The sequence below is a fragment of the Perissodus microlepis genome, chromosome 14 (assembly GCF_051167445.1).
Source record: "Perissodus microlepis isolate ML-2025 ecotype Zambia chromosome 14, ASM5116744v1, whole genome shotgun sequence".
Lineage (NCBI taxonomy): Eukaryota > Metazoa > Chordata > Actinopteri > Cichliformes > Cichlidae > Perissodus > Perissodus microlepis.
Genome location: NC_140474.1, coordinates 20,872,928 through 20,899,975, shown reverse-complemented (window position 1 = coordinate 20,899,975; position 27,048 = coordinate 20,872,928). Strand labels below are relative to the sequence as shown.

General features: G+C 39.5%; 1 protein-coding gene and 1 non-coding gene across 5 annotated transcripts; both read left to right on the top strand.

Moving 5' to 3' along the window:
- The first annotated feature begins 7,811 nt into the window (after positions 1–7,811).
- Positions 7,812–25,745, top strand: p2ry6 (pyrimidinergic receptor P2Y6). 4 transcript variants are annotated; one of them, XM_084950960.1, is made up of 4 exons: positions 7,812–8,101; positions 15,564–15,631; positions 21,292–21,728; positions 22,874–25,745. In XM_084950960.1, the coding sequence occupies exons 3-4, from the start codon at positions 21,301–21,303 to the stop codon at positions 23,544–23,546; spliced, it is 1,101 nt and encodes a 366-aa protein (XP_084807086.1). In that variant the 5' UTR covers positions 7,812–8,101; positions 15,564–15,631; positions 21,292–21,300; the 3' UTR covers positions 23,547–25,745. The 4 variants fall into 4 exon arrangements, with proteins under 4 accessions (XP_084807086.1, XP_084807085.1, XP_084807088.1 ...); XM_084950959.1 differs by lacking the exon at positions 15,564–15,631; XM_084950962.1 differs by lacking the exon at positions 15,564–15,631 and having other exon boundaries at positions 7,813–7,920.
- Positions 16,695–16,767, top strand: trnaa-agc (transfer RNA alanine (anticodon AGC)). The gene has a single exon. It is a non-coding gene; the product is annotated as a tRNA-Ala (tRNA).
- Positions 25,746–27,048: the final 1,303 nt, after the last annotated feature.

Sequence of the window (27,048 nt, the reverse complement as noted above, 5' to 3'; positions counted from 1 at the left end):
CTTCCAGTTTAAAGTGACAACTCACAGCTAAATCAAATAAAGTATCTGCTGGCTCGGAGGCCAGTGTTGGAGACTGTTAGCTTTATCTTCAGTGTAATGACACCTGATGGCACCTTGTTGTGCTCAAATTGCTATAAATGTAAAATCCACTATATGAGTGAGGTGGTACGGTTTTCGTGGGACGAAAAATAGAGAAGAAATCTGTAACTTTAATTTTGGGGATGAGGTGTTCTTTTAATATACTTTGATTTCTTATTTAATGAGAACTACTTACCAAATATCAGCAGTATTAATATCAATGCCTGTATTGATATTTGATCGATACAAGTTCAACAAGGTCAAGGTAACTTTATTTATACCCATAGGCAAGGTAAATTTGCTTTACAGAAAAAATGACAGCATTTGGCATCCCTTTAAAAACACACATACCTAGTAAAGATATAAACCTCACTGTGGCACATATATAGTAATTTTAATATTTCGAATCAAAAACAGTTCTTATTTAATTCAGTGACAGCAACGGGAACAAAGCTATTTTTATAACGCTTTGTCCTGCATCTTGGAAATAGAAACCTCCGTCCTGAGGGAAGAAGCTGAAATTCACCCATTAGAGGATGGGAACCATTTTTAAGGATTGATAAAGCCATCCTCTGTACCTGCTTAGAGTACAGGGAGGCTAAACAAGACTGTGGCTCACCTATCAGACGACTGGACCATCTCACTATCTGATTTAGAGAGTTTTTCTCTGTGACAGAGGTTTGACCAAACCATGCCACCAAACAAAAGGATAAAACAGACTCAATAAAAGAACGATAAAACAAAGTTAAAATTTTTTGGTCAATGTGGAAATGAGCAAGTTTCCTAAGGCAATAAAGGTGCTGGTGACCCTTTTTTACAAACTGATTTGCAATTTTGATCAAAGTTCAGTTTTTCATTGATTATGGTCCCAAGATATTTATATGATTGTACTTGCTCTATTTTCTGACCTTTAATTAAAGTGACTGCGTGCCCATTTTGTTGTTTCCTAAAATCAATCACCATATCTTTTGTTTTAGATATGTTCAGCTGGAGATACGACTCCTCACACCACTGAACAAAGTCATCAATGACTGGACCGTGGTTAGTTTCACCCTCTTTCAGTAAGCTGACAATAACAGAGTCATCTGCATATTTAATAATGACCCTGTTTTCATGTCTGCTCTGACACATATTTGTATAGAGAATGAATAATAAGGGAGATAAGACACACCCTTGAGGTGAACCTGTGGAGGAGAACACTGGGTCAGACAGAATCCCATTTATTCTCACTCTTTGTGACCTGTCAGTTGAAAAATCTAAAATCCAGCCCACCAGTTTTTTTCCTGATTTCAAACTGTTCTAAAAGTCTTTTAATTAAAATATGGGGCTGTATTGTATTAAAAGCCAAAGAAAAATCAATGAAAAGAAGTCTTGCAAAAGTCCCTTTACTCTCTACATGTTTAAGAATCAGATTTAGTAAAGTCAAAAGTGCGTCCTCCACTCCTCTGTTGGGCCTATATGCAAACTGCATTGGATCCAGCTGATGTTCAGTCTCTTTCATAATCACATTTCTGATGATTTTTTCAAAGACTTTCATTACAACTGAAGTGAGGGCAACAGGCCTGAAGTCATTTAGAATTTTTGGACGACTAGATTTAGGGCCAGGAACCACGACTGCTTCTTTCCAAAGAGAGGGCACATGTTGTGTTTGCAAGGATTTATTAAAAATAACCTGAAATATAGGACTGAGTTCATCAGCACAAGATTTAATTAGGCGGCCACTAATATTATCAGGACCCTGGCTCTTGTTCACATTGACTGTATGAAAGGCCTTTTTGACATCACTGAGTTCAATGATAAAGTGCTGAGTATCTCTCAGTTTCTGTTTCAGTTCCAAAATATCCTGGCTAAAATCAGAAGAACTAAAACGAGCATAAAACATATTTAAAGCATTTGCAAAATCTCTGTCTGAATTAAAACCATCTGAAATGATCTGACTGCTGCTCTGGGGATTTTGAAACCCTGCTATGGTTTTCATACAAGTCCAGGCAGACCCAAAATTTTTTGCAGCAAAAAACAAGACTGGCATTTTGTTTCTACCCTCCAAGTTTAGTATGTAGCCCACTGATTTGTTTTAACTCAGTGGGCTACATACTTTAAAACATTTAAAACGTGGATCTCTCAGTCCTCGATAACTCATCGCCAATTGTTTCAGAAAGCAGCAGCAAGGCTGTTAACGAAAACTAGCAGCCGTCACATGTTCCACCAATCCTTGCATCCGTTCACTGGTTTCCAGTGGAATTCAGAATCCACTTTAAAGCTGTGTTGTTAACCTTTAAAGCTCTACATATTGCAGAGCTTCTAACACTTTGTCGATGCAGTTGGCCTCTCCGATCGTCTAACCGGGGCCTTCTAACTGTCCCTCACTCTAAATTTAAAACCAGAGATGATCGTGCTTTTGAGGTTGTAGCGCCCAAACTGTGCAGCCTTCCTCTGTCCATCAGGTCAGCTGACTCCGTTATTTGTTTTAAGCAACTGGTGAAAACTCATTTTTATAGCTTATCGTCTCCTTAATCTGTTCCCCTTGATTTTTGGCCGTAGTTTGAGACCATGCACCGGTATGTTGGAATAAATGCCTGTCTTTATGGCTGACTGTGTGTCTGTGTGTTTTTAACATGTGCACTTAAACCTACTGCCTCTTTAAATTATTACGAAATGTGTCGTAAAAGTTTTGAGCAACTTCTTTTTAAAGGGAAATGAGCTCTTCTTCTCTGTCTCCACACGTCTGGATTTCAACATGACAAATGAGCTCATTCGGAAAGACGTCCGCTGGACGCGAGTCAGCGGCGACATGCTCTTGCTGACCATTTAAAAATCTAATCGTCTAAGTGACTTGTTAGTATTTGACGTATTCATTTAATCAGTGGCAGGGAGACTCAATCCTTCATTTCAGCTTTGGCTTTTATTGATGTTACGTCTCTTATGTTTGCAACAGTCCTACAGAAATGTGAAAAAGAACATTTCCACAGGTCTTCATGTAGTACCCTGAAAAACAGCCTGTGATTCAGTAGCTTATAGAACCACTTTAAGCAGCAATAACTTAAGACTGGTTTATTTGCTTATGAGCCTCAGTCTCTCGCATTCATGTGAAGGGATTTTGGCTCACTCTTCTTTACCAAGTTTCTCCATTTCATTGAGATTTGCAGGGAATTGTTTATGCACAGCTCCCTCGGGTCTTTCCACACACATTTAACACGGGTTGAGGTCTGGACTTTGAGTGGACTGCAACACCTTGTTTCAGATTTAATCCTGAGGATTATTGTCCTGTTGCACGTCTCAAATGTGGCCCATCTTTATCTATCAGACAGATGCATACATTTGACTCAAGAATGCTTTGGTATACAGAGGAATTCATGGTCAACTCGTGGTGCTGTGGCTGCAAAACAAACCCAAATCTTCACCCCTCCAACAACATGCTTGACAGTTGGTATGAGGTGTTTGTGCTGATATGCTGTGTTTGTTGTCTCCAAATGCAGCGGTGTGCATTATGGCCAAACATCTGTACTTAAGGAATGCTACCACGTTGCTTGTAGTGTGAAGAGCCTTTCTCCTGCCTGCTCATCCAAAAATGTCATACTTGTTCAGCCTGTTTTTGATTCTATCGTCATGAACTTTAACATTTAACATGCTAACTGAGGCCTGGAGATTCTGAAGATATTGGATTTTCTGCAGGTTCTAATATTTTCTGCAGTCTGAGCATTGCTTCTCTGACCTTGAGGCGAATCTGCTGGGAAGATTATGGCACGGTTTTAACGCAAAATACAAACTTCTGCTTTCATGGAATTTTTCACACTTGCAGGTGATGAATTATTCAAGTGCACTTCATTAGCAGCACTTGGCTGTTACTTACCCTCTTAATTCCTTTGGAAGTGGTAATGGTGTACTTAGTTTTTCACAGGACAGCATAAAGTTCTGTGATAACATGACTGTATTTTTTTTCCAGCAAGAAAATATTTTTCATTCATGTATAATTTTTTTAATTGAACATATCTAAGCCTTTTGCAGATTGAGCATACCCCAACTGAGATTTATAATTTTGTGGCAGGCTGATGGCAGTCAATTCTGAATATAATGTTTTTTCTTTTTTTTTTCATGCCTTTTTATCTTAATATAAGACAAAAAAAATGGACCTCGCGACCCATTGTTAGTCAGTGGTGCTACCTTTGGTCGTTATCCACATGTACTGTTTATTGGTTTGGGTAAACCTGCTGTCAACTGAGACTGAAAAAGTCACTTGGATAAGTGACGAAACATGAAAAGAACACATGAAGAGAATCAACTTTTTGGGATTTTCTTACCTGGATAATCGAGCATGCATCAACACATCCTTACTGTACGTTTCCTGTGACTGCCACAACATGTAAACATTCAGCCCCAATACTGTGGTTTAAAATTTGCATGGCTTGAATACACCCTGACAAAAGAGTCTTCTCGTCTTTCAGCCTCTCCAGTTTTGTAAATGAACAGAGGGAAATCTGGCTTCACAAATACAGAGGAGAGTGACTCGAGAACACAAGAACGAGCACGTCGTTCTTTCCTTATCAGTACAGTGACATATTTTTCCACAATATTGGATTACACCCAAAATGAGTTTTAACAGACAGAATAGATATAAACGCCATGAAGAAGGAATCCATGTGGGCGTGACTCACCAGCCACAATACCTGAGACAAAAGTACATAATGTGACTTTTTGGATGATAACAGAGTCCAGCTTGACAAAACAGACATTTGAACCTGGTTCAAGTGCCTAAAACAACAATTTGCACAAAGACTGGTAAATAGATGCATGATAATTTAGCGTTTTCTGTTTTGTTTTTCTATTCCTTATTTTAAGTCTTGGCTGTTTCTTGTGCTTAGTTACCTATTTATATACTTGTTATCAATTATACAGTCATTGATTACATAGTTGCACTGAAAGTTTATCTTCTTCTTCGTCTTATCTTCTGCTTCATCCTGTGGTGGAACATATTGTTACAAGAATAACTTTAGCCTTTATGCACTTCTTCTTATTTCTTCCTATGTCATCTTTGGGTTTTAGCGATGACAAAGCTACACATCAGCATATTTTTTAAAACAATACTTTTCACATGAAACACACATAAGTTGACTTGTAATCAGCCAATGAAAACCAGGTTCACTGTCTCAATATGTGGAACTAGGGACAAAAAGAAGTGAGAGCCACTGGTCACTTTGGAGCTTTGCCAAATTTATATCCAAACTTCGACACACTCAGTGGGAGGCATCTTATCTTTTATGATGAAAACCTGGTGCTGAGCAGGACACAGCAATGTTTACAATGGCACAATAAAATTAACCAATAAACCTCATAGAAGTTCAAACAAAAATGATAAGAAGTGACACCTCCAGTCATGTCCTGTCACTCTTTTTAGTACAGACCAAACACCTGCCATTGAACTCAGTGAGCTGCAAACACACTCAAAGGTGCTGGACTATGGCAAGTTCTCTGGTTGAAGCCCTTATAATGTTAGAATTTTCCTCCTGTGAATTAACTGTTGCTTAAACATGGTTACCTGCAGTTAAACATTCACTGCTGTGAACAAGCTTTTGCCCCTTTGTGATTTTTTTTTTCCAGATTTGTCACATTCACATGTTTCAGCTCATCCAGCTAATTATAGTATTACACAAAGTTAGCCTGGGTAAATGCAAAATGAAACCTAATAACTGGTTTTGACACCCTTGTCATTCCTGCCAAGGGTGGCAAAACCAGAACTGCAATTAAGTGCAAATAACTGGCAGTGACACTTTCATTGTGGAGGAGTTTTGACCCATTTCCTTTCAGCCACGCTGGCAGACTTTCAAGCATGAACAGCTTATTTATTGTCATGCAAAATCGTGGTCAGCAGTAATTTTTTTACTTGAACTTTCCCATGGATGCCATTTTTTGCCTCTTTCTTGTTGTTAAATCATGAACTCTGACCTTAAATGGGGAAAGGGAGGCCTACAGTTCTTTGGATGTGGTTCTGGGTTCTTTTGCAGCCTCCTGGATGAGGCATTTTGGTAAGCTGGCCACTCCTTGTCATGTCCACCACTGTCCCAGGGTTTCTTAATTTATGGATAATGGCTCTCAGTGTTGCTCACTTGAGTCCCAAAGCCTCCTTAATTTCATCAGACAAGTTCTATTTACGTGTGTTCTTATAGTTTTCTCCCTTAATAAATGAAATCATTGACAATTAAAAACTGTATTTACTCTGGTTATTTTTGCCAACTATTACTTCTTGCAAGCTTTTTAATTCAATTGAATTTGACCATTGGGTAGCAATTTGAATTCAATTACATTTAATTTATATGGCACCAAATCACAACAGCAGTTGCCTCAAGGTGCTTTGTATTATAAATTAAAGGCCCTAAAATAATACAGAGAAAACAGAGAAAACCCCAATGATCAGATGACCACCTATAAGCAAGCATTTGGTGACAGTGGGAAGAAAAACACGCCGTTTAACAGGAAGAACCGTGCTGCAGAACCTGGCTAAGGAAGAGGCGGCCATATGCCATGACCGGATGGGAGTGAGGTGTGAAAAACAAGACAAAAGACGCAGTGGAAGAGAGCCAGTGATGAATAATAATGATGATGAAATGCAGAGAGGTGTATAAACACGTAGTGAGTGAGAAAAAAAAAGATGAGCGAAGAAGAAACACTCAGCAGCTTAGACCTATTGAAGCATAACTAGAGAAGGATGGTCACCTGATCCTAACCTAACTATAAGCTTACTCAAAAAAGAAAGTTTTAAGCCTAATCTTAAAAGTAGAGATTGTTTCTGTCTCCTGAATCTAAACTGGGAGCTGATTCCAAAGAAGAGGGGCCTGAAAGCTGAAGGCTCTGCCTCCCATTCGACTTTTAAATACTCTAGGAACAACAAGTAAGCCCTCAGTCTGAGAGCAAAGTGCTCTACTGGTGTGACATGATACCATGAGGTCATTAAGATAAGATGGGACCTGATGATTATTCAAGACCTTGTATGTGAGGAGCAGGATTTTATATTTGATAGTGGATTTAACAGGGTGCCAATGAAGAGAAGCCAATATAAGAGAAACATGCTCTCTCTTTCTAGACATTGTCACTAATCTTGCTCCAGCATTTTGGATTAACTGAAGGCTTTTCTAGGAGTTTTTTTAAATAGAAAAAATAGTAATAATGAATTGCGTTATGCAAGACAGAGCTAAATGCTATCACGGAACCCTGTGGAACTCCATAATCAACCTGTGTGCATGAAGAAGACTGCCCGTTTACATGAACAAATTGGAGTCTATTAGACAGATGTAATTCAAACCACTCAAGTGCAGTACCTTTAATACCTACAGCATGCTCTAATCGCTGTAATAAAATATTATTGATGATGAGCTCTGAAACCGCAAGTAACCGTCAGTAAGCTGCTTTAAAACCACTCTTTCAAGATTTTATGAGTAAAAAGAAAGGTTGGATATTGCTCTACAAGTAGCTAAGACAGTCAAGAGATGGCTTTTTAAGCAATGGTTAATAAAGAAAGGTTTATCATTTTTAATTAATGGTAGGACCTGCCTTGTATGAAAAGGTAGTGTAAGATAAATGTGATAAATATGCAAATATGAAGAAATCACGATGGTTTTCACAGCACTGCAACTGCTTTATTTTTTTAGGTGATTTTAAAACACCCACTGAAAGCAGCAGCGTTGTAACGTCTGTTTAGGAAACCAGACACGTGATGCCGGCTAAAGGCGCGAGACGTTAGCTGTCGCTGGAGTCGTTCCCTTTGTTCGTGCAGGTGGCGCAAGACTCATTGCGCGTGCGTGGCAGTTATACAGCGTGTAAAGTGTGCAGCAGCTCGCCGCTCCGCTGCAGGTAGGTACAGGACAGATAAGCGGTGAATTCAAACCCAGCAGCACGGCGTTTCCTTAAACCTGCTATTTTCCCAGCAACAGCCCGTTTCCCAGCTCTTTGTTATCACCGAGGAGCAGCACTTTGCCATGGCCGAGTGGCCAACTTGTTGATGTTGTCGCACTTGTTTCGTTTTTCATTCAGGGTAAGTTCAGTTTGTTTATAGTTTTATTGCTTTATTCAGCAGCTAGCGACTAAAGGAATGTTTTTTTAAAAGCATTATTCCCACTGGTATCGCGAATTTGACCTGCCGTGTATAACAATCAATTTTAGCTGCTGAGACATAGTAGCTTGTTACTACATTTGTATAGTTTTGTTATTATTCGTCCAGGCGCACAGATGTCCCAGCAGGGGCTCCTGTGGTGCTAAAATAAGCAGCTGTAAGGAGTCACGACGGCTGGTAGCTGTGTTATTTGTGGTGCTGGAGTGAGACATGTCCTGTGTCCTGCACCTCAAAGCCCCGGCGACTGGTGCAGTCAGTGCACTTACTAAGCTCGTCTGGTGTGATAACATCAGATCAGTTGTATCCCCTTTCCTGTTTCTCTTCATCATTTTAAATCAAATTCCTTAAAAAAAATACTCTCACGTACTCTTACATTACGATAGTTAAATAAACAAGAACTTACGTGCCCTCGAGCAAGACGCTGTCATCATTATTCACTCATGTTGCATGCGTCCCAGGACTCTGATGATTTATGGGGAACAAACCAGGTGAGAATATTTGTTCAAGCATCTCTATGGAGTTTGTAGAAGAATGAAGCCAAAAACTGATTTCCAGTGTTTATCTAATAGTCTGCACTCAACAGGATTTACAGGTGTTGCATATAAAACAAACAAAAAATGCTTGTTTTGTAAGTATCTTTGTGACTCTGCGTTATTGTATATGCTCTGTGTTCTACATTATAATCAATTCAGTCCTTTCAGCTACTTAAAATATCTTTATATAACTGTTATGTTATATTTGTTGCAATTTCTGCTGCCCCTATTGACCTGATCCCTTTTGAAAAAGACATTTTTGATGTCAGTGAGAGTTTTACATTCATAAACAATGGAAATATAAAAGTTGATTTGCCAAAACTTGATGGCAGACAGTTTGGCTTAAAATGGCTTGATATCATTCACTAGAGATATGTTTGACAAATGTTTATAGGCCAAAAAAATCGTTTATAACAGTTTAAATACTGACAGTCACTTTTGGCAAATACCAGAAATCACTTTTTGGTAGACCACACAACAACAGCTTTTACAAATTCCCGTCCATTATGATACTGATGCTGTTGGCATCTGCAGTGATCTGGCTCCAGTGGTAAATTAATATGCTTTATTTTTCATCATGAGGAGGAGACCGGGAATTTGTGTAAGACTGCCGCTGCAGATGGCTGTCCTTCTCCTTTTTCCTCCTCTCTCTCGCGTGTGTGGCACTGACAGTGTCCTCCGTGAGGCATCTGTCAATCAAAACAGCCACACCTTTAATTCCAACATTCAAGCAGTTTAGGATAGTTTAAAAAATCACCCACTAGGAAAACTATCTACAGAGAGCAACACATTTTGAAAAAAATCAGGCTGTAAATATGCTTGTCAATGCCGTAAAGTTAGAAATTTTAACATGGAGTGCATTGGAACTGACTCCCTTTCGGTGCCAGGTTGTAGTAGCCATTAAAGGAAATACAGTTTTTGTTACTTTGGTATTTGCCTTAATTTTCAGCTCCAAAGGTTGCCCCTGGTGTCTTTATGGGTTACACTGAGTTGGACCATTTGATAGCAATTTAATTCAGTTTTATTATTTAGCAGCAAATCACAACAACAGTCACGTCATTGTAAGGTAACAGACCTTACAGTAATACAGAGAAAACCCCAACTGTCATATGAGGTCCTATGAGCAAACTCTTGGTGACAGTGGGAAGGAAAAACTCCCTTTTAACAGGAAGAAACCTCCAGCAGAACCAGGCTTCACAAAGCAACTGGTTCAAGATGAGGTGAGGAAGACAGGAGAAAAGACACATTGTGAAAGAGAGACAGAGATGAATAATAATTGGCCCCTAGCAGCCTAGGGATACTGTAGCTTAATTAAGGGGGGGCTCAGGGTCACCTGATCCAACTCTAATTTTAAGCTTTATCAAAAATTACTAAGAACAACCTAATGTTTGCTTGATTGTTTGATATAGTTATGGTAAACAGATGGGTACTTATTTAGCTTTTCTACTCTAAGTGATCGCTTCTTACTGTTAGCCACGTCCAACCAGCTGTTTTTTTCTATGCATTTTAAGCACCACACTCTGATGGATGCGTCAGGAGCAATTTGGGATTCCCTATCATGCCTAAGAGTGCTGACTAGAGGCACCGGAGCACAAACTACTGACCCTGTGATTAATAAACAGCCTGCAATACATCATGTGCCCCAGGACAGACACCCTTAATAGTAGGGATGGGTATTGATAAGATTTTCACGATTCCGATTCCATTTTCGATTCTGTTTAACGATTCGATTCTTTATCGATTCTCTTATCGATTCTTTTTAAAAAAAGGAGAACACTAAGGTCGAACAGCTTAGAACTTTGTTTTATATCTTCTCTTCGAACAAGATAGAAATTTAGAGTAACATGGCCTTACAAACCCGACAGTGAGATCTTAAGAGATCCACAGCCTATGGCTCTTCAATGGGGTGTCACAGGGTCCCCAGGAAAAAAAATTGTAAATGTAAAATAATAAAATAAATATTCTTCTGTAGCAATAACAAAGTATAACATAAATTATTCAGTAGCAATTACACAAGAATATCCAGTTATGTCCCTGCCTACAATTAAACACATTCACTTACCGAAAATCGGGGGCATCTGCTGTGGCAAATAGGTGCAAGCCTTTTACCACAAACTTAGTCACTGCTCGGTGACATTCGTCTATCCTGGCCTGAAAGGAGACGCTACCTGTAGACTGCAGCGAGAACTGCCAGCATCTGAGCCAGCCAGACTCTGTCTGTTTCTCTCATCATGGTCACCTAAATGCACAGTAATGACAGGTTTTGTGATAAGGCAGATCGCGCTAACATAGTATGCACTGTTGTTGATTATTTACCTGCCGCATTAATGGGAGAGGACGTGCAAACGTTACCGCTGCTGCTGGGTTGAGATTCACGAGTCCGGAGCGGAATTAAAAACACGACATTCATTTAAGGTTATCGCGTGTCTTTTGCATATTCGTAGTGTTTCCTCCCTTAAATGAAATATCTACTTTGCAAGTAGCCCCGTTGTCATCCGTTCTCGTAAAGTATAACCAAACTTTTGAGTGTTTGAGCCGCTTAGGTACCATGTTTCCTGCCAGGTAAATGACGCTCCGCAACGTGGTGACGTCATTCGGGACGACTGGAATCGATAAGGGAATCGTTTGCAAAAATGGCAAACAATTCCAAGGAATTGAAACAGTGGGAACCGGTTCTCAACAAGAACCGGGTTTCGATACCCATCCCTACTTAATAGTGACCTTTTTAAAAAAGGAATAGTATGTTCTCAGCAATCAGTTGTTTCTATAAATCTGTCGGCCATGCTGCAGGAGAGTACAACGTTTCAAGACCAAAGAGTCATACTGATATGTCAAAGCAACATAAAAAGCTGTTTAAACATTCTTTAATAAATCTGCTGTTAACCATGATAACTTCAAAAACATCTTGTTGTAAATCGTATTCGAAGTAAGCAAAGCAAGTAAAAGATTATAAACGGTATGAAAAAACGATATAAAAAACTGCAGATGTGAGGTTTATAACTTGTATTTGTTATGTCTCTCTAGAATGTGGATAACTGTGCTCGGATCCAGTAAAAACAAGTTGTCATATTGCTGACGTAATAACCAACAATCACTTAGACAGGCTATCTTGTGTAAGTATCTGCTTCAGTCGCCACAGGGCTTTGACATGGCTGCTGTGTTTTTAGTGGAGATTCCTTTCTGCTAGGCACTGTTTGAGCCTCTGTTTTGTCTGCCGGGTAGCAGATTAACGTAACTCTGTGTTGGAGCTGCAGAGTTAGAGAAGCAGAAAACCGGGTAGACTTAAAAAATTTAGGGCTGAAGTTGTTTATCAAATGAAGTTAAGTGGCCCTCAGCATTATCTCACTGAATAAACAAGCACAAGCTTAATGGCAGCCATCATAAACATACCAGCCAAATTGGTGATTTAATGTGAATGTCTCAAAATAAATCGAATGTCTTTGTCCTGAGTAGGTTTTAAAAAGATTACCGCCAATGTTTCCAAAACTTGTTGTGCAATTCACAGCAATTGTCACAGATGCACTGGGTGATCGGTCAGTAAAGACTTTTTTTTGTTTCTGTTCTCTTTTTGTGCTTTACTGACTCTGCTTTCACCACATCTGCATTTCCATCCCCTCTGCAGCACAAACACATGACTTCAGCAACCACGGGGCACAGACTAATTGCTGCTTACCAGCCTGTTGAGCTTTTGCTATGCTTTTTTTTTTTTTTTGCCCAACACAAGTTGTGCACCAAGACGTTACAGCTACTGGAGCTCAAGATCAGTAAAAACATGTTATTCTCACAACATTAAATGTGACTAATAGCGGCTCAAGAACAAAAACATGCATCAGAAAAATATTTATGCATTTCTGGGGTATTTTTACATTATCAGTGAGTCATTATTATTATAACAATATATGTGCTGAAGGACAAAAGCAAGAGAGAAACTATTGTGAAATGTCGTTCAGCTTGTTTGCTGTTATTTTTTTCTTTGATTAATTCAGCAGCTTGGCAAAGTTTGCTGTTGTGCTCATCAAAGCATTCAAACAGACAGAAGGAAGGTCCTGGGTTAAATCACCATTTAGAGCCTTTCTGTGTGGAGTTTACCATGTTCTCTCTGTCTGTGTGGCTTTTTTCCTATTTGTTAAGGAGATGACTCTCTGATACTGTTATCTGCTCTAAATAGTTTTTGTTCAGTTTCTGAGAATCACCTTGTTGGTGCAAAAGATACGATTTTCTAAAGAAATTGGAACCAATGACACACCTTTGTGGCAGTCTGCTCATAACAAAGTGCCTAAAAAGGGCTACATTGTCTGTTTTGCATAGACACAACACTGGTTGATCCATTGAGTTATGCACATTTTTTATGCTTGAAAGACTCACAGGTCAGTGTTAAGTAGCTAACGACCAAAAACATTCCTTTGATACTGGTCAGGTACAAGGATGGACTGGAAATGAGTAAAAAAAAGCAGCAAGCGTCGGAAAGTCTGTTGTAAAGAAAGCGGTGGTGCAAGACTTTTGGACTGTTCTGCAATTGATGAGTGTGGCATGTATTAGTAAGCCCCTCACCCTAAACAGAAGTCAATTTTAACATGTTTTGTTCTCATAAGTCAATTAAGTAAGAGTGATGATTCAGATTAATCATACCAGAAAGAACTTTGGTGTTTTAAAATTTTAGTTTCAGTGACCAGTGCCCTACTGTCCTGGCCCTACATTTCTTTCATCAGACCTCTTTTGTGCACCAAAGAGCTGACACACAGTAAAGTTGTAGGAAATATTGCATGACTTTCTCTCTGTATATCTAATGACATACTTACAACTAGGGCTGCCACAAACGATTATTTTGATAGTCAACTAGTCACCGATTATTTTTGTGATTAGTCGACTAATCAGATCATGCATCCATTGGACGTAAAACGTACAGCTTATTGCACCAGCAGCATCTGCTCTTATATAACTATCATTAGCTTACAGCTTTAAGTGTTTAAGGTATGTGCTAACTAAAAATAAAGACAAGATGACAGTTTATTACATTTTAATGAAATTTGCAGATTGTTTCAGTGAAGCTTAAACTCAGGCGTCTGCTCCTTGCTATCTAAAATATAACAGGACTCCAGAGTATATTCTCGAGCATCTCACACTTCTAATAATCAGCTGTCTGCTTGATGTTTATTCAGCTGTGTAAAAACTATAACTTTAATCTCAGCCGAAACGATTTACTCAGGAACAAATAAAATACTGAAAAAAAGCCAAACAATAACATATGTAAGTTATTTAAGTGACTTATATATCATGTTTAACCTGAGTAGCGAAAGACAGCGGTGGGTTTGAAAACGATTTGCCGGGAGTCCGGTGTTCTCACGGCTCTAGTGAACGTAAACCCCGGCTAGCTATCTAGCTAGTGGGTAACAGACGTCTCCGAAAACGTCGGAGCGCTTTTGAAAATATGTGGTGTCTTGATAAACTGAGCAGATATTTGAGGTTTACACAGCTACATTCTCGCCTGAAAATATGTTAAATGTTTATTTTGTGACCCAGAAAGAATAATAAGAGAAATATTAAAACTAACTAGCTGCCGCCATTGTTGGAAACTGAGCTGGGCCGCGCTATGAATTCTGGGACACAGCTTCTTCTTCTTCGGGGTTTAACGGCAGCTGGCATCCTTGTACATGCAGTGCTGCCATCTTCTGTTTCAGTCCGTTATTACACTCTTAAATCCTACTACTTATTCCTGCGTCTTTTGGGATCTTACAAAGCTTCAAACGACGCGTCGACTATTAAATTAGTCGTCGACGATTTTGATAGTCGACGTAATCGTGACTAGTCGACTAATCGTGGCAGCCCTACTTACAACAACAACATCGTTAGCCTGTTTTTGATTGCAAGATACGGCAAATTATGAGAATGCCATCTGTTATCAGCTGCAGTCTTGTCCACTTCATTAGTGAAAAATGTGGTATAATGCTTTGGTTAACTTAGGCCAGAAGGGGACTTTCTACACAAGCCTTGCAGTAATGTCTTTGTTTGCACTACTGAATGTTTAAATGATTTGTATAGTTATGTCACATGCAACAAGAAACGCTTTTATTATCTTTGTGACCATATGGCAAGTAGTGTGGTTTTGATGGAACACCAGCTTTGCTTATCACCCGTCCTCTTTATGGTGCAGCTGATTAGTTTAAAGCGTCTCCTGTCTCCTCTCTTCATGCACCGTATTAGCAGCGATAATTATCGCAGTCTGTTTTTTTCTAATCCACAATAGAGGGCTGTGACCTGAATGTTGATCACACTGATATGTGGAAGGTTTGTGTGTTTCTGTGTCATGCTATTAGTTTGTACAGTTGATTATTGTACTCCTACTGCGCTCCTGAATTTACTCTGTTTTGTTTACTGTAGATTTGCTCCTGATTGCTAGGCAGGGCTGCAGTGTGCGTCTGCAAACATGTGATTGCATTGCGCGTATACTCATGTGTGATACTAATATCGATTTCCTGGCTCGTCATTTTGTTTCCCCAATTAACTACAACCGAGCACGGGAGTGAATGAGGGGCAGCGGGCATGAATCATTGATTAGGGTCTCCAGGGACTTTAGAGATCGGAGATGGGAAAGTAATTGGACTTGAATTGTGGCCTGCTTGCTGTCCTCTCCTCTAAATCTCCTTCTTCTGTTCATTTAAATGATAGAGAGATAGCCTTCCTACATGCACGGCAGTATAACTCTTTATGTCACCTTATCTGCCAGTTTTAATTAGGTATTCTGTAGGTCAATGTTTCTAAAGCTCACCAGCTATGAAGCTTTTTTGTTTTTACTGGTCACGATTTTGTGTTTCACGTGTTTTAATTTTTACATTCTTTTATTTATTTTGTAGGACTTCTTCTTTGGAAGGTTGGCTATTCGAGCCCTGGCTGCTCCAGTCTGCATGCCAGATATCCTTAGGTAAAATGCTAACACCAAGTTGCTCTCCATCATAGCATGCATGTTAGATAGAAAGCACTTCAGTAGGAAAAAGCAGAGAACAAAGCGCTTGTGTGAATTGGTGAATGAGGCACATAGTATAAATCGCTTTGAGTGCTCAGGTAGAGTAGAAAAATGCTATATAAGAATCCGTCCACGGAAACATATCCATTATCTCTTCTCTCCAAATGTCTCTTTGGATTTTTATCTGTGGATCAGACAGAAACATACATTAAAAATAATAATAGTAGGAACACCATGTTTTTGATTTGTATACAACATTATTTTAATATAAAATTTATGTTGGACATGTTTGCACATACAAATCAGACATTTCAAGTTGGCTTATGACGTTTTTCTTCTGTCTCCACTTACTCCTACTAGAGATTTCTGCCATATTACACATCTGGTTAGTGACTTTGTGTCTCTAGTTCTATTCTTGGCCTAAACACCAAAACCAAACAATGAGTTTAAAACACCTCATAAATTTCTGTAACACTGAGAGGAACCTTAAAGTTCTGCTGGTTTACATTACACAGTCATGTTCATTTTTCATAGTACCGCAATAAAAACACATGCAGAGCCTTAAGGCAGTAAGTGCACTCTCCGCGTTACGTGGTTTAAATATAAGCTGGGCTCTGCTATCAATCATTACTTGTGATATTGACGTAGTTAGAGTTACCTTGCATTACCTTAATCAAAGTTCAAAGGTCCTGACACCATATCCACATGCAGAATAATCATTAATGCAGTCTAGGTGTCATTTGATTTATGGCTTTGTTATGATGAATTATTAATCTCCTATATTTGTCCTGAGTGTAGCAGTCACATTCTTGCAGTCATGGTTTATAAATAACCTTGTGTGACTTGCTCAGCTCAGCCTTTTGGCAGTCCTCAGGGTGGAGAGTATGCAGCAGGGTGTTTGTGAGGATGTGTGTATCGCAAAGAGAAAGTGTCCCTGTCATTAACTGGTCACATTACATGAGTGAGCAGGGCTGTGGGTGTGTGCCTCTAAAGGCTTTATTTTTGCAGCACACAGCATGAAGGGGAATTAGCTCAAATGGTAGAGCGCTCGCTTAGCATGCGAGAGGTAGCGGGATCGATGCCCGCATTCTCCAACAACTTTTTTTTTTTTTTTTCCAATCTGGATTAAATACTTTTAAAGGTAAGAGTTTTCTTTACTATTAGCAGTGGAAACAGCATCTGTATTATTTCTGTAATTCTTTTTTCTTCTCCTGGTAGTGCAGATAACCTTAAATGTCAGCTTATCTTTCCATTTACATTATAACTTTGATACACTGTATCTGCATGCTGGGAAAAAAATTACAATAAAGATGACAACATATCAGGATTTGGTCTCAAAATCTCTTACTGCACCATTTTAATGATTTAATCTTTTCGGGAAGGATGTGAAGAGAACGTGTATGAGCAGTTTATCAAAATTAATGTGGGCAGATAAGTAGAGTGAGTCATTGAGCAGGTTTATGTTAGTTTCACATGTACTAGGGAAGTTCAGTGAGTGAAGTTTTGTTCGTTTAAGTTAGTGTTTTTAGTAATGTTTCCTTATATTGATAAGCTAATGGGTCATTTTAGAATAAATGGGGCACACTTCTTACCCTGAAATCGTTGCCAAGTCTATCTTGGAAATGAGATTTAAATCTCAGTGAAACTTTCAAATGGATAAATAAAGGGTAACAAATTTAGAGGCTCACACACAGGCATGAATGCTTGCATTTTTATAGCTACACACACACTGTGCATGCTTCAGATTTCAACAGCATTCTTTGGCGCGCGTTACTCTGGGTTATGCCATATAAAATGCAGCGCAGTTTTTTAGGCAGTTATTCTGGCTTTCTAAAGGTCTTTCTTTGGACATTGGCTGCTTTTTCACTCATTTTCATTCCAGTCCTTGTTTCTGATCATTTTCAGTAGAATGTTTTTTGTTTTCTTGTTTAAGTGACTTAACCCTGACCTATGAAGCATTCAAGCATAAAAAAGGCACCAACTCAAGAGACTGAACCAGTGTTGTGTCTACATGTGATAGAAAATTTCATAAAGCACCAAAATTGTGTCTTTAAACACTTTGTTTCTAACCTGTTGCTAAAACTCATAATTTACTCCAATTTCTTTGGTTGAATCTATGAAAAATGTCAAAGATTGAAAGGCATAAAATAGTATTAATGCACCAATGAGGTGATTAGTAAAGAGCTATTAGTTCAAACTAGTGTTCACTGTGTCCTTAAAAAATGTGAGTAAATTGGACAGGTGGAATTGGCCTAAATAAACTATCTAAAGCAGATGACCAGTATATGAAGGTCATGTCCTTAAAGGTATTGTGTGTAAAATCTCAACACTAGGTGTCAGTAGATATGCAAACTAGCACCTGCTCATATACATTTTTAATGGATTTATTTTCAGTTTATGAGAACGCATCATTTTGCTCGAAGACCTAATTACACACTAATCAGTATATATTTGTGAGTACAACATAATTTTTTTTTTATTAAATAAGCTAAAAAATTACTTTCTGTGCCTTAAATAAACAGGGAGTAAAGGCTAAGCCAGGCCAAATTAAACAAGAACTGAAATGAAAATCAGTGGTAACAGGTGTTATAGATTGATGAGTCAAATTCAATTTCTGGTTCAAAGTGTCAATATGCACAGAGGAGATCATGAGACAGTTACAACAGTGAGTCTCTACAGCCATATGTAAAACACAGTGGAGGCTCTGTCATGGTTTGGGACTGCATTTCAGCCAGAGGTGTTGGAGATCTTGTTAAAATTGATAGAAATATGATCACAGATGTATTACCATCTGGAGAACGTCTTATTTAGAATGGCTTCATTTTTCAGCATGACAGTGAAACCAAAAACACCGCCCATGCAATGAAACACTACCAGTCACAGATTGCCTTTCCCAGTGTCACGGTCCGCTGATGCAAACCTAGTAGGGATTGTGGTGCAGACCTAAACGCGAACAAACAAAGGCATGAAACAGAAGTCTTAAGAAAAAGCGAGCCGATTTATTGTGGCTGACAAAAGTTACTAAGCAAATGCAAAAACTTAAGGACAACCTAAACTGGGAAAAACTAATGCTACTAATAATAAAGAAGTTACAAGAAAGCTCCCTAGGAGAGTTCAGGCTGAGTTTCGTCTTTATATCGAGTATGCTTGTCCATGTTTCCACTAAATCACAACATCTATTTCCCATTTTTCTAGAAACAATTTTTGACATGTGTCCTGAACATGAATAGATCAGAAAGAGCTTTTACTTCTATTTGCCCCCTATTCCAAAACCTTTTTAAAATAATCTGGCTTTATTTGATATATAAATCATCTCCACCACAATACTTATCCTAAAAGGTGCAGATATTCAGCATGGGAATCAGTGGTTTATTGGCCTCTCACATCTCATCTCTTACTTTGAAACCAGTGGTTTTCTTGCTAGGGCTTGTAGGATCCAGGATGTGTGCTTCTCTTTCTCTATCCTTACCGTATTGTCTGAAAGATTGCGGTACTGCTAAAGAAGGAAAATGTGGCAATGACCTGATTAGTTCTTTTGTAAAATGAATTATAGATTAGCTTTCATGTTGCTGCCTGTCCTTGAACTGTTCTGTTAATATGAACTATGAGCACCAACACATGTCACAAACAGGAGCTACTGCTCAAACCATTACACATTTCATTGTGTTTTATTCAGGTCAGGCTCTGCGAGGCGTCTAAAAGCAAGCCTGAACATAAAGATGAGTAATAGAGCCTCCTCTGTGGCAAAAGCAAGAGCCCTAGGACCATGATTGTTTCTGCGGTGCTGCAGTTTAGTTTGTTTCATGAAAATCAGACTTTATTTAACATGAAAACAGCTACAGACTTAATTCAGGGTCTTTATGCTTCAGGTTAGCCAAGAATTTTGGCTTCAAGGCCTTTTGCGGAGTTGATTTTCAACCAAATCACTGGTCTGAAGTACGTTGTGCATGAGTCATCAGCGGATAAAACAGACTGCAGAGCACTCCTCAACAACGTTTTCTATTCATCTTCGCAGATAAATGCTCAGTGGTCCTTTGGCACACTGCTCCCTTCACCTCCTCTCCCTCAGTTTCTGTGCCAGGAGTTATAAAATTGTGCGTCACTTCTGTGCACCCACACAGAGGAGTTCACCTAAAACGCACACAGTTAACACTTTTTGAACACATCCAAAGACAGTTTTTTAAGCAGCTCTGAGAGATACCTGACATGTACACACTCTGGCACACAAGCACAGACGCAGGCTCGAGGGTGTTGGTTGGCTTGTTGGTTGGTTGGTTGTGAAATGTAGTGAGTAACAGTCTGACAGGGCTTTGGAGGAAGTGTCTTAGGCAGATCACTTACTCAGCTGCCTGCTGCCACGAGGGAAGTGGATATGACTGATGTTGGAAGGCAGAAGAATATTTAAGATCATTGATAAGTCTGTTTGTGTGTAGCGGGCCGATTCCAGACGTTGTGAAATGTGAGTGGGAGATCAGACAGTCTGCAGTGGTTTTCATTTCGAAACTTGACCAAACGTCTTGGTCTACACTTGTCAGAAAATGATGGAGAGATTAAATGATTGTTATTTCACTGTAGCACCTATTTTGTTGTAGTTCTTACAGTCGGTCGTATGTATTCGTAAATACAAAGTGAGCCCTTTTTACGGTGAGCACACCCAGGAGATTATTAGGTTTCAAGTCGGGTTATGAGGTATTTGTCAGAGTTACTAATAAGCCCTTATAATAATTAGGATTATACTTTAAAAATATGATTAACTACAAGTGTTTTTTACAAACATGTGGTTTAAAAAACTGCAAAAAAAACCTGCACTTTTCTTGCTCACTGCTGCTCGTCCAAAAATGTATCAAACATGGCTTTCCTGCTTTTATGTTACATACTGCATAATTTGCACTAAATTGACTGTTCAAGGTTTTTAGTATGAACTAGTGTCAAATAAAAAATACCTGAATACACTTGTCCAAATAAGAAATACTGAAGGTCCTGTGTTCACAGGGCTCAAGGTGACTGCTTTTGTGTAATATTGGAGGATTTCACACAAACGCAGATCTCTTGTGCCCTCTGGTGGAGAGTTGTCCTCTCTCTCTATTTCATCCATTTGTTTTCTTGCATATTTTCTGTTTCATTTGTCTAATCATGGCATGCTATAGAAACATTGCTTTCATGTGTTTTCCCAGTTAAATCGACAAATGGGAACAATAGGAGTCTGTCTTCTAGGTAAGGCTGTGTGTGTGCCGTTACATCCAAAACAAATGTTGATTTTTTTGCCTGTACGGCGAAGTAATCGATGATGTGATGTGATGGCACCCGTCCATCCACTCCTCTTAGAATTTAGTGAAATTTGCACACAGTGATCACCTAATGGGTTTTCAGCCAAACTGTGTTCAAGGTCAAGGTTATACACGAGCAGGAGAGAACTGCTCCTCCTACAGTGTTGGCCAAGCTGAATATGGCTGTTTGTGAGCCTCCCTGGCTAGAGCCAGTACACCACAGACAACTAATAATAAGAAGACCTATAAAGTTCTGTCTGTACTCCATCAAATACAACAGCCCGGTAATCGTGTTTGATCTCGAGCAAATCTTGCTACCAAGTCTCACCTGTCTCTCTCTCTCTCCTCCAGAATGTGAAGATGCCAGATTCTTTCAGCACCATCCCCACAGAAACCCTCAACTCAAAAACTTCCTTAGTGGACCTGCTCTCACACCCTACAGAGCTTTACCCAGCAGACAGCTTCATTAACGTTCTCAGTAACATCAGCAGTGTTAGTGGGGCGGTTAACCCTCCCTGCACCTACAAGGAAGACTTTAAGCGCATTTTACTTCCTGCTGTGTACACCATCGTCTTCCTGCTTGGGATTCCTCTGAATGCCACCGTCATACTGAAGATATGGAGGAAGAGGTCCAATTTGTCCAGAAACAACATCTACATGCTCAACTTGGCCATAGCCGACTTTCTGTATGTGATGTCACTTCCTTTACTCATCTACAACTATGCGAGTCATGACTACTGGCCCTTTGGGGAGTTTACCTGTAAGATGGTCAGGTTTCAGTTCTACAGGTGGGTTCATGGTTGATTATTGGCTCATTTTTCAGATTTTATTATGTCATTTTTGGGAATAAATTTTTCATTGTTAAGGTCTGTGTATGCAAGTGATATGTGACACAGTGTTCATATGTGAATTGTCCTATTTTTGGACAGGAATGGGAAAGAAAATTGGATCTGAGATGTGATAAGTAATGGGAATGGAGACAATGACACTAATATTTAAGTATACTGGAAAAAATTTACTTTTTTGCATTATAGTGCGCACAAGTGTGACGTGAACAGGTGTGTAAAGCATGAAAACTAGTTTATGGAAGAAGTTCCAAACCTTTGAACATGGCAAGGTATCTAATGCAGATGCAGAAATAGTGCTAGTGCACACACACACTTTGAGAACAGGACTACATTTGGACTTTCTTGAGAAATGGTCATCGGATGCCATTAGTAGCAGAAGTTGGGATTTGAAGAAAAATCACGGGAAACAGAGTCTGTTGGCTACATGTGTTGTGGGAATTCTTCCTGTTTTCTGCAACTTGGATCTTGATCTGGGTTTTTTTTGGTTTTGGTTTTGCCACCAGCACAAATCTTCTTTTGGTGGAAATATCTGGAAATAGTCCTCAGTAGGGGTATTATTGCCAGATTGTGTGCTGGAAAAACAATGAGCACAATCATAAGAAACACTGTGGGGGAGGCGGTTTCAGCTTCTGTTAGATGATGTTAAAAGCACTTTGGGAACACACTGACAGCTCATTCCTCCTTGGATAATCTCTCAAGCTCCTCCAGATTTTATAGTCCTCTGGCATGGACTGTGGTCTTCAGTTCACCATACAGTCACTAATGGTTACTTTAGTCTTCAGGAGGTAGTTTTTCACCAGGAGCAACGTATGTTTTGAGTTGACAAAGGGAAGACCCAGTTTTGCTGCTAATTCTTGCCCTTCTTTCTCCAAATATAAGCAGGGTCTCTTGTTTTTTCTGAAATAATTCTGTTATCATGTGCAAATAGAAACGAAAAAAATAGTTTAGAAATGCTATACTGAAAGTCCCTTGCTCTGTTAAAAAAAGAACTTTTTTGAAGAAAAACTTTGATTTTGCAGAACATACAAAGGGATTGTGATAATATTCAGCTCAACAACATTTTCTTCTCTGTGTTCCTGTTTCAGTAATCTCCACGGCAGCATCCTGTTCCTGACCTGCATCAGTGTGCAGCGTTATTTGGCCATTTGCCACCCTCTCTCGGTGTGGCACAAGCAGGGAGGTCGCAAGATGGTGTGGTGCGTCTGCGGATTGGTATGGCTGGTGGTTGGCTCCCTGTGCGCGCCAACTTTCCACTTTGCAGCAACAGGGCAACAGCGCAACCGCACCGTGTGCTACGATTTGAGCACGCCAGGGCGCTCGGTAGACTACTATCCTTACGGCATGGCTCTGACGTGCCTCGGCTTCTTGCTGCCTTTCATAGGCGTGATGGTTTGCTACTGCAAGATGGCCTTCATCCTCTGCCGCCCAGTGTCCTACCAGGGCGTCTCCATAGCGCCTGGGGATAAACGAGACAGGGCGGTGAGGATGATCATTATTGTAGCCGCGGTGTTCTGCGTAAGCTTCCTCCCGTTTCACCTCACAAAGACTCTGTACCTGGTGGTGCGCACCTTGCCCAATGCTCCCTGCACAACCAGAAACTTGTTCTCAATCATCTATAAGAGCACCAGACCGTTTGCCAGCATGAACAGCTTTCTGGACCCGATTCTGTTTTACTTCACACAACCACGCTACCGCCGGAGCACCAGGAGGTTCGTGCGCAGAGTCACCACTCTAAAGAGCCAAGGCAGCAGCGTGTGAGCGAGCAGTGCTCCTTGAAGCCTTGTTAAGATTTAAAACCCAGAGATGGATTAGTTTTCTAACCTTGTTTTTCTGAGGTTCATTCTCTTATTACAGTAAACTGTTGTCCTTGAGGCTTTCAGCTATTAGTGACTAAAAAATGTGTTTAATAACTGTCTGAAGAAGCCATCTGAAGTGCCATATAAAGACTCAATGCAGTGTGAATGGAAAATGTTGACAATGTCCTGCTTGCATTGTTTTGAACTGGGAATTATTATCACACTGACTGTGAGTGTATTTGATTGTGCAAATTCATAGATTTTGGTTTATAACTCTGTATGGGGAATACTGTAATCCTCTAATGAAAACGTCCTGCACTGTACATAAGTGATGTTTACTTTCAAGCTCCACTGCACTGCTTTTTTTTCTGAAATCCCCCTTTTTTGTATTGTTTAACACACTGTGACGTGTACTTTAAATTGAAACTACTGAATTATTGGGGAATTTTAGTATCTATGCGAGGTGTTATGATAGAGATGCATCGTGCTGGAATGAGATGCAGTTGAGGAAAGGAGAAAATAGTTCATTTGAACTTGCTAGGATAAAATCCTCTCTGGCACTGTTTTTGGTGGTGTTTATGCTTGCATGTTGAATCTGCATGAAGCACTAGTCTGAGGAAAGGAACTGAAAGGTGGGGTTGGGGGTATACTTTGCAAACAGAGGCTGCAAAAAACAGAAGTTTATGTTCACTGATTTGTGGAGTATTATGCGTTCCAATGAAGGTCTGTAGCTCTGTTTTTCCTCGAAAGTGATGCGTTTCTACATTATCCATGTCGTAATAGCTGCTGTTGCGGGTTTTAACCACTGGATGGTGTGCGCACGCCACTGCTGTAGCCCCACTGCCTCTGTCATAATAGTTTTGGGGTTTTTTTGCCTGTCCCGTTTGGATCTTTAGCCATCAGAATTGTTGTCTGAAGGCCAAGAAAGATGCCTAGCAGATTTACTTTACCGAATGGATCATCTGTCATAATAGTATTGATGTTAGCATGTATTAGATCTTACAGTCACACATAAAACATTGTCAAGAAAACCGTTAAATGTGCAGCTCACAGCGCGCTGACATAGGCCGTCAGTTGCTGACTGATCTCTGTCTTGTACTTATAAATTCTGCAGCAAATGAAGGAAATCAGTTTAAATTATATTTTTAATTCAGTTATTTTTTTAAAAGTCATTTAAAGGTAAAGATAGAGGCAGATTGTGGATATAAGGGCATTAAATTAACTCTGTGGTTTTTATGAGTGTGTGAATCTTTTCAGTCTAACTGGGATTCCTGTACATATGAAATGTTTAGTACTTAGCACTGCTTTGACGTGATTTAGCTGTATGACGTAGGTCGTCAGCTGCGTGATCTGGTGACTTAAAATGTTCATGAAATGAACATAAATGTAGATGGCATGTGCCTGCATGTACATATGTGTACTTTGATGTTTACTGTAAAAATGTGCCCTGTGTTTTACATGTCATACCTGCCTTTCATAGTGAGCACCTTTGTCATGTTTTTAAACAGTGAGTCTTTGCCCCGTGACGAGCTCTTGACAAACAATGCACTTACCGTGGAGTGAAATAAACGTGATTAATAATTTTGTGACATTTGTGTTAACCAGAAGATTTCAGAGTAGCCAAACTCATATGTTACACTAGAGTTTGCCAGCTTGAGACCAGTATGTTGTTAAATTCTGAAATGACAATGTGAAAAATGGCTTTCAACTCGTATTGCTCTGAAGCTCCTGTAACAGGTTAACACTTTAAGTATTTGTTGTATGTGTCAGTCTAATGTGAATGTGCAGCTTTGACCTCAGTATGAGGTGGTGATGTCCTTCAGTTTCCTAATGTGTGCTCATGTGTATCTGTGCATAGTAACAATAGTCATGTAATATGTGTGTGTTGTACTTTAGAAAAAGTGAATGTCACAGTCATCTATCATCTATTGAGACCCAGACGTCAGTATTAGTTAGAAAAGTTATTTTTATCAAATTCCCTAACAAATGAATAATGGGAATGGTGTTTTATTTTTATAGACATGTAATTATGTTGATAGAAAAACTAAAACTGAAGGGTTTTTTTGGTTTTTTTTGCTGTACAGATGCTTAATTTTCCGTGTTGTGTTTCTGATTCTTGCCATGTCGTACTAACTGAAACTATTAAAAGCCATGAAAAACACGATGTTTTCACAATCATATATTAATACTGAGGGAGTAGACTGTGTTGCTTCCTTTTTTCCATTTTTTACTGTAGTTTAAGCGTTCAGTGTAGGCAGAACTTGAATTCAAACCTTAGGTGTGAATATAAAAAAGCAGCCAGTAGCTTCTGAATCCATATGATTATATGATGACAGCTGTTTAAATAATGTGACAAATGACTGTCTAAGAAAGAACATCATCTAAGAGTTTGTGATCTGCTTACACACTACTGTTCAACCTTTAGGTAACACCAGTGTGTTATCAGCCAATCACAATGCAGCAACGCAGTGTATTTACATATGTAGATTATTGAAGTTCAAACGAAGCATCAGAATGGGGCAAAAAAGGTGATTTAAGTGTATTTCAGGAACTAAAGATCTGCTGGGATTTTTCCTGCACAAACATCTTTGGGGTTTATAGAAGATGAACTGAAAAAAGGGAAATATCCAGTGAGCAGCAGGTCTCTAGGTGAAAATCATCTCTGTCTTCTTGAACACAACAGTGAGTTTACTGTACTTGAACGGTCTCCGCAGTCACCAGATTGCAGTCCATTAGCCGCTAATGGTTAGCACAAAGAGTTCTGAAGACAAAAAGGGGATCTGGCCCAGTATTAGCCATACAGAATAGATTAGAATAGAATAGCTCTTTATTGTCACTGTTACAAGAACAATGAAAGGCAGTTTGGCATCTCTCCGTGTGAAATACACAATAGCGTAAGTAAGTATTTACATAATAACACAGACAGATTTACATTTACACAAGAAAGATATGTACAATTTATTCATACACCTGCATACATACAGATACACCCATACATATATGTATATATACATGCATATATGCATGCCTACGTACATACACACATATTTCCACATACATGCTTACATATAAAAAAATAATAATAAATTCCCCACTCGCCCCTGTGGGCGGTTAATCCTTCAAGCTCAGGTCCTCTACCAGAGGCCTGGGAGCTTGAGGGTCCTGCACAGTATCTTAGCTGTTCCTAGGACTGCGCTCTCCTGGACAGAGATCTCCGATGTTGTTCTCGGGATCTGCTGGAGCCACTCGCCTAGTTTGGGAGTCACTGCACCTAGAGTGAGTGTCCAGGGTGCGAGGGGTGTTTGATGATGATGCTGGCTTTCTGCTGAAGTCTGCCAGTATAGATGCCTCTGAGGGGGGTTAGTGAAGTGCCAATTGCCCGCTCTGCTGCCCTCACCACCCGCTGCAGTTTCCTCTTCAGTTTCCAAGTTAAAGGAACTCTGATTCGGTGTTCAGCAGTGTGG

Coding starts and splice junctions, on each gene's coding strand:
- p2ry6 (XM_084950959.1), top strand. CDS start 8,069: ATGTTGTCGCACTTGTTTCGTTTTTCATTCAGG. Junction 8,102..21,291: donor TGTTTCGTTTTTCATTCAGG/GTAAGTTCAGTT, acceptor TCTCTCCTCCAG/AATGTGAAGATGCCAGATTC. Junction 21,729..22,873: donor GTCAGGTTTCAGTTCTACAG/GTGGGTTCATGG, acceptor TTCCTGTTTCAG/TAATCTCCACGGCAGCATCC.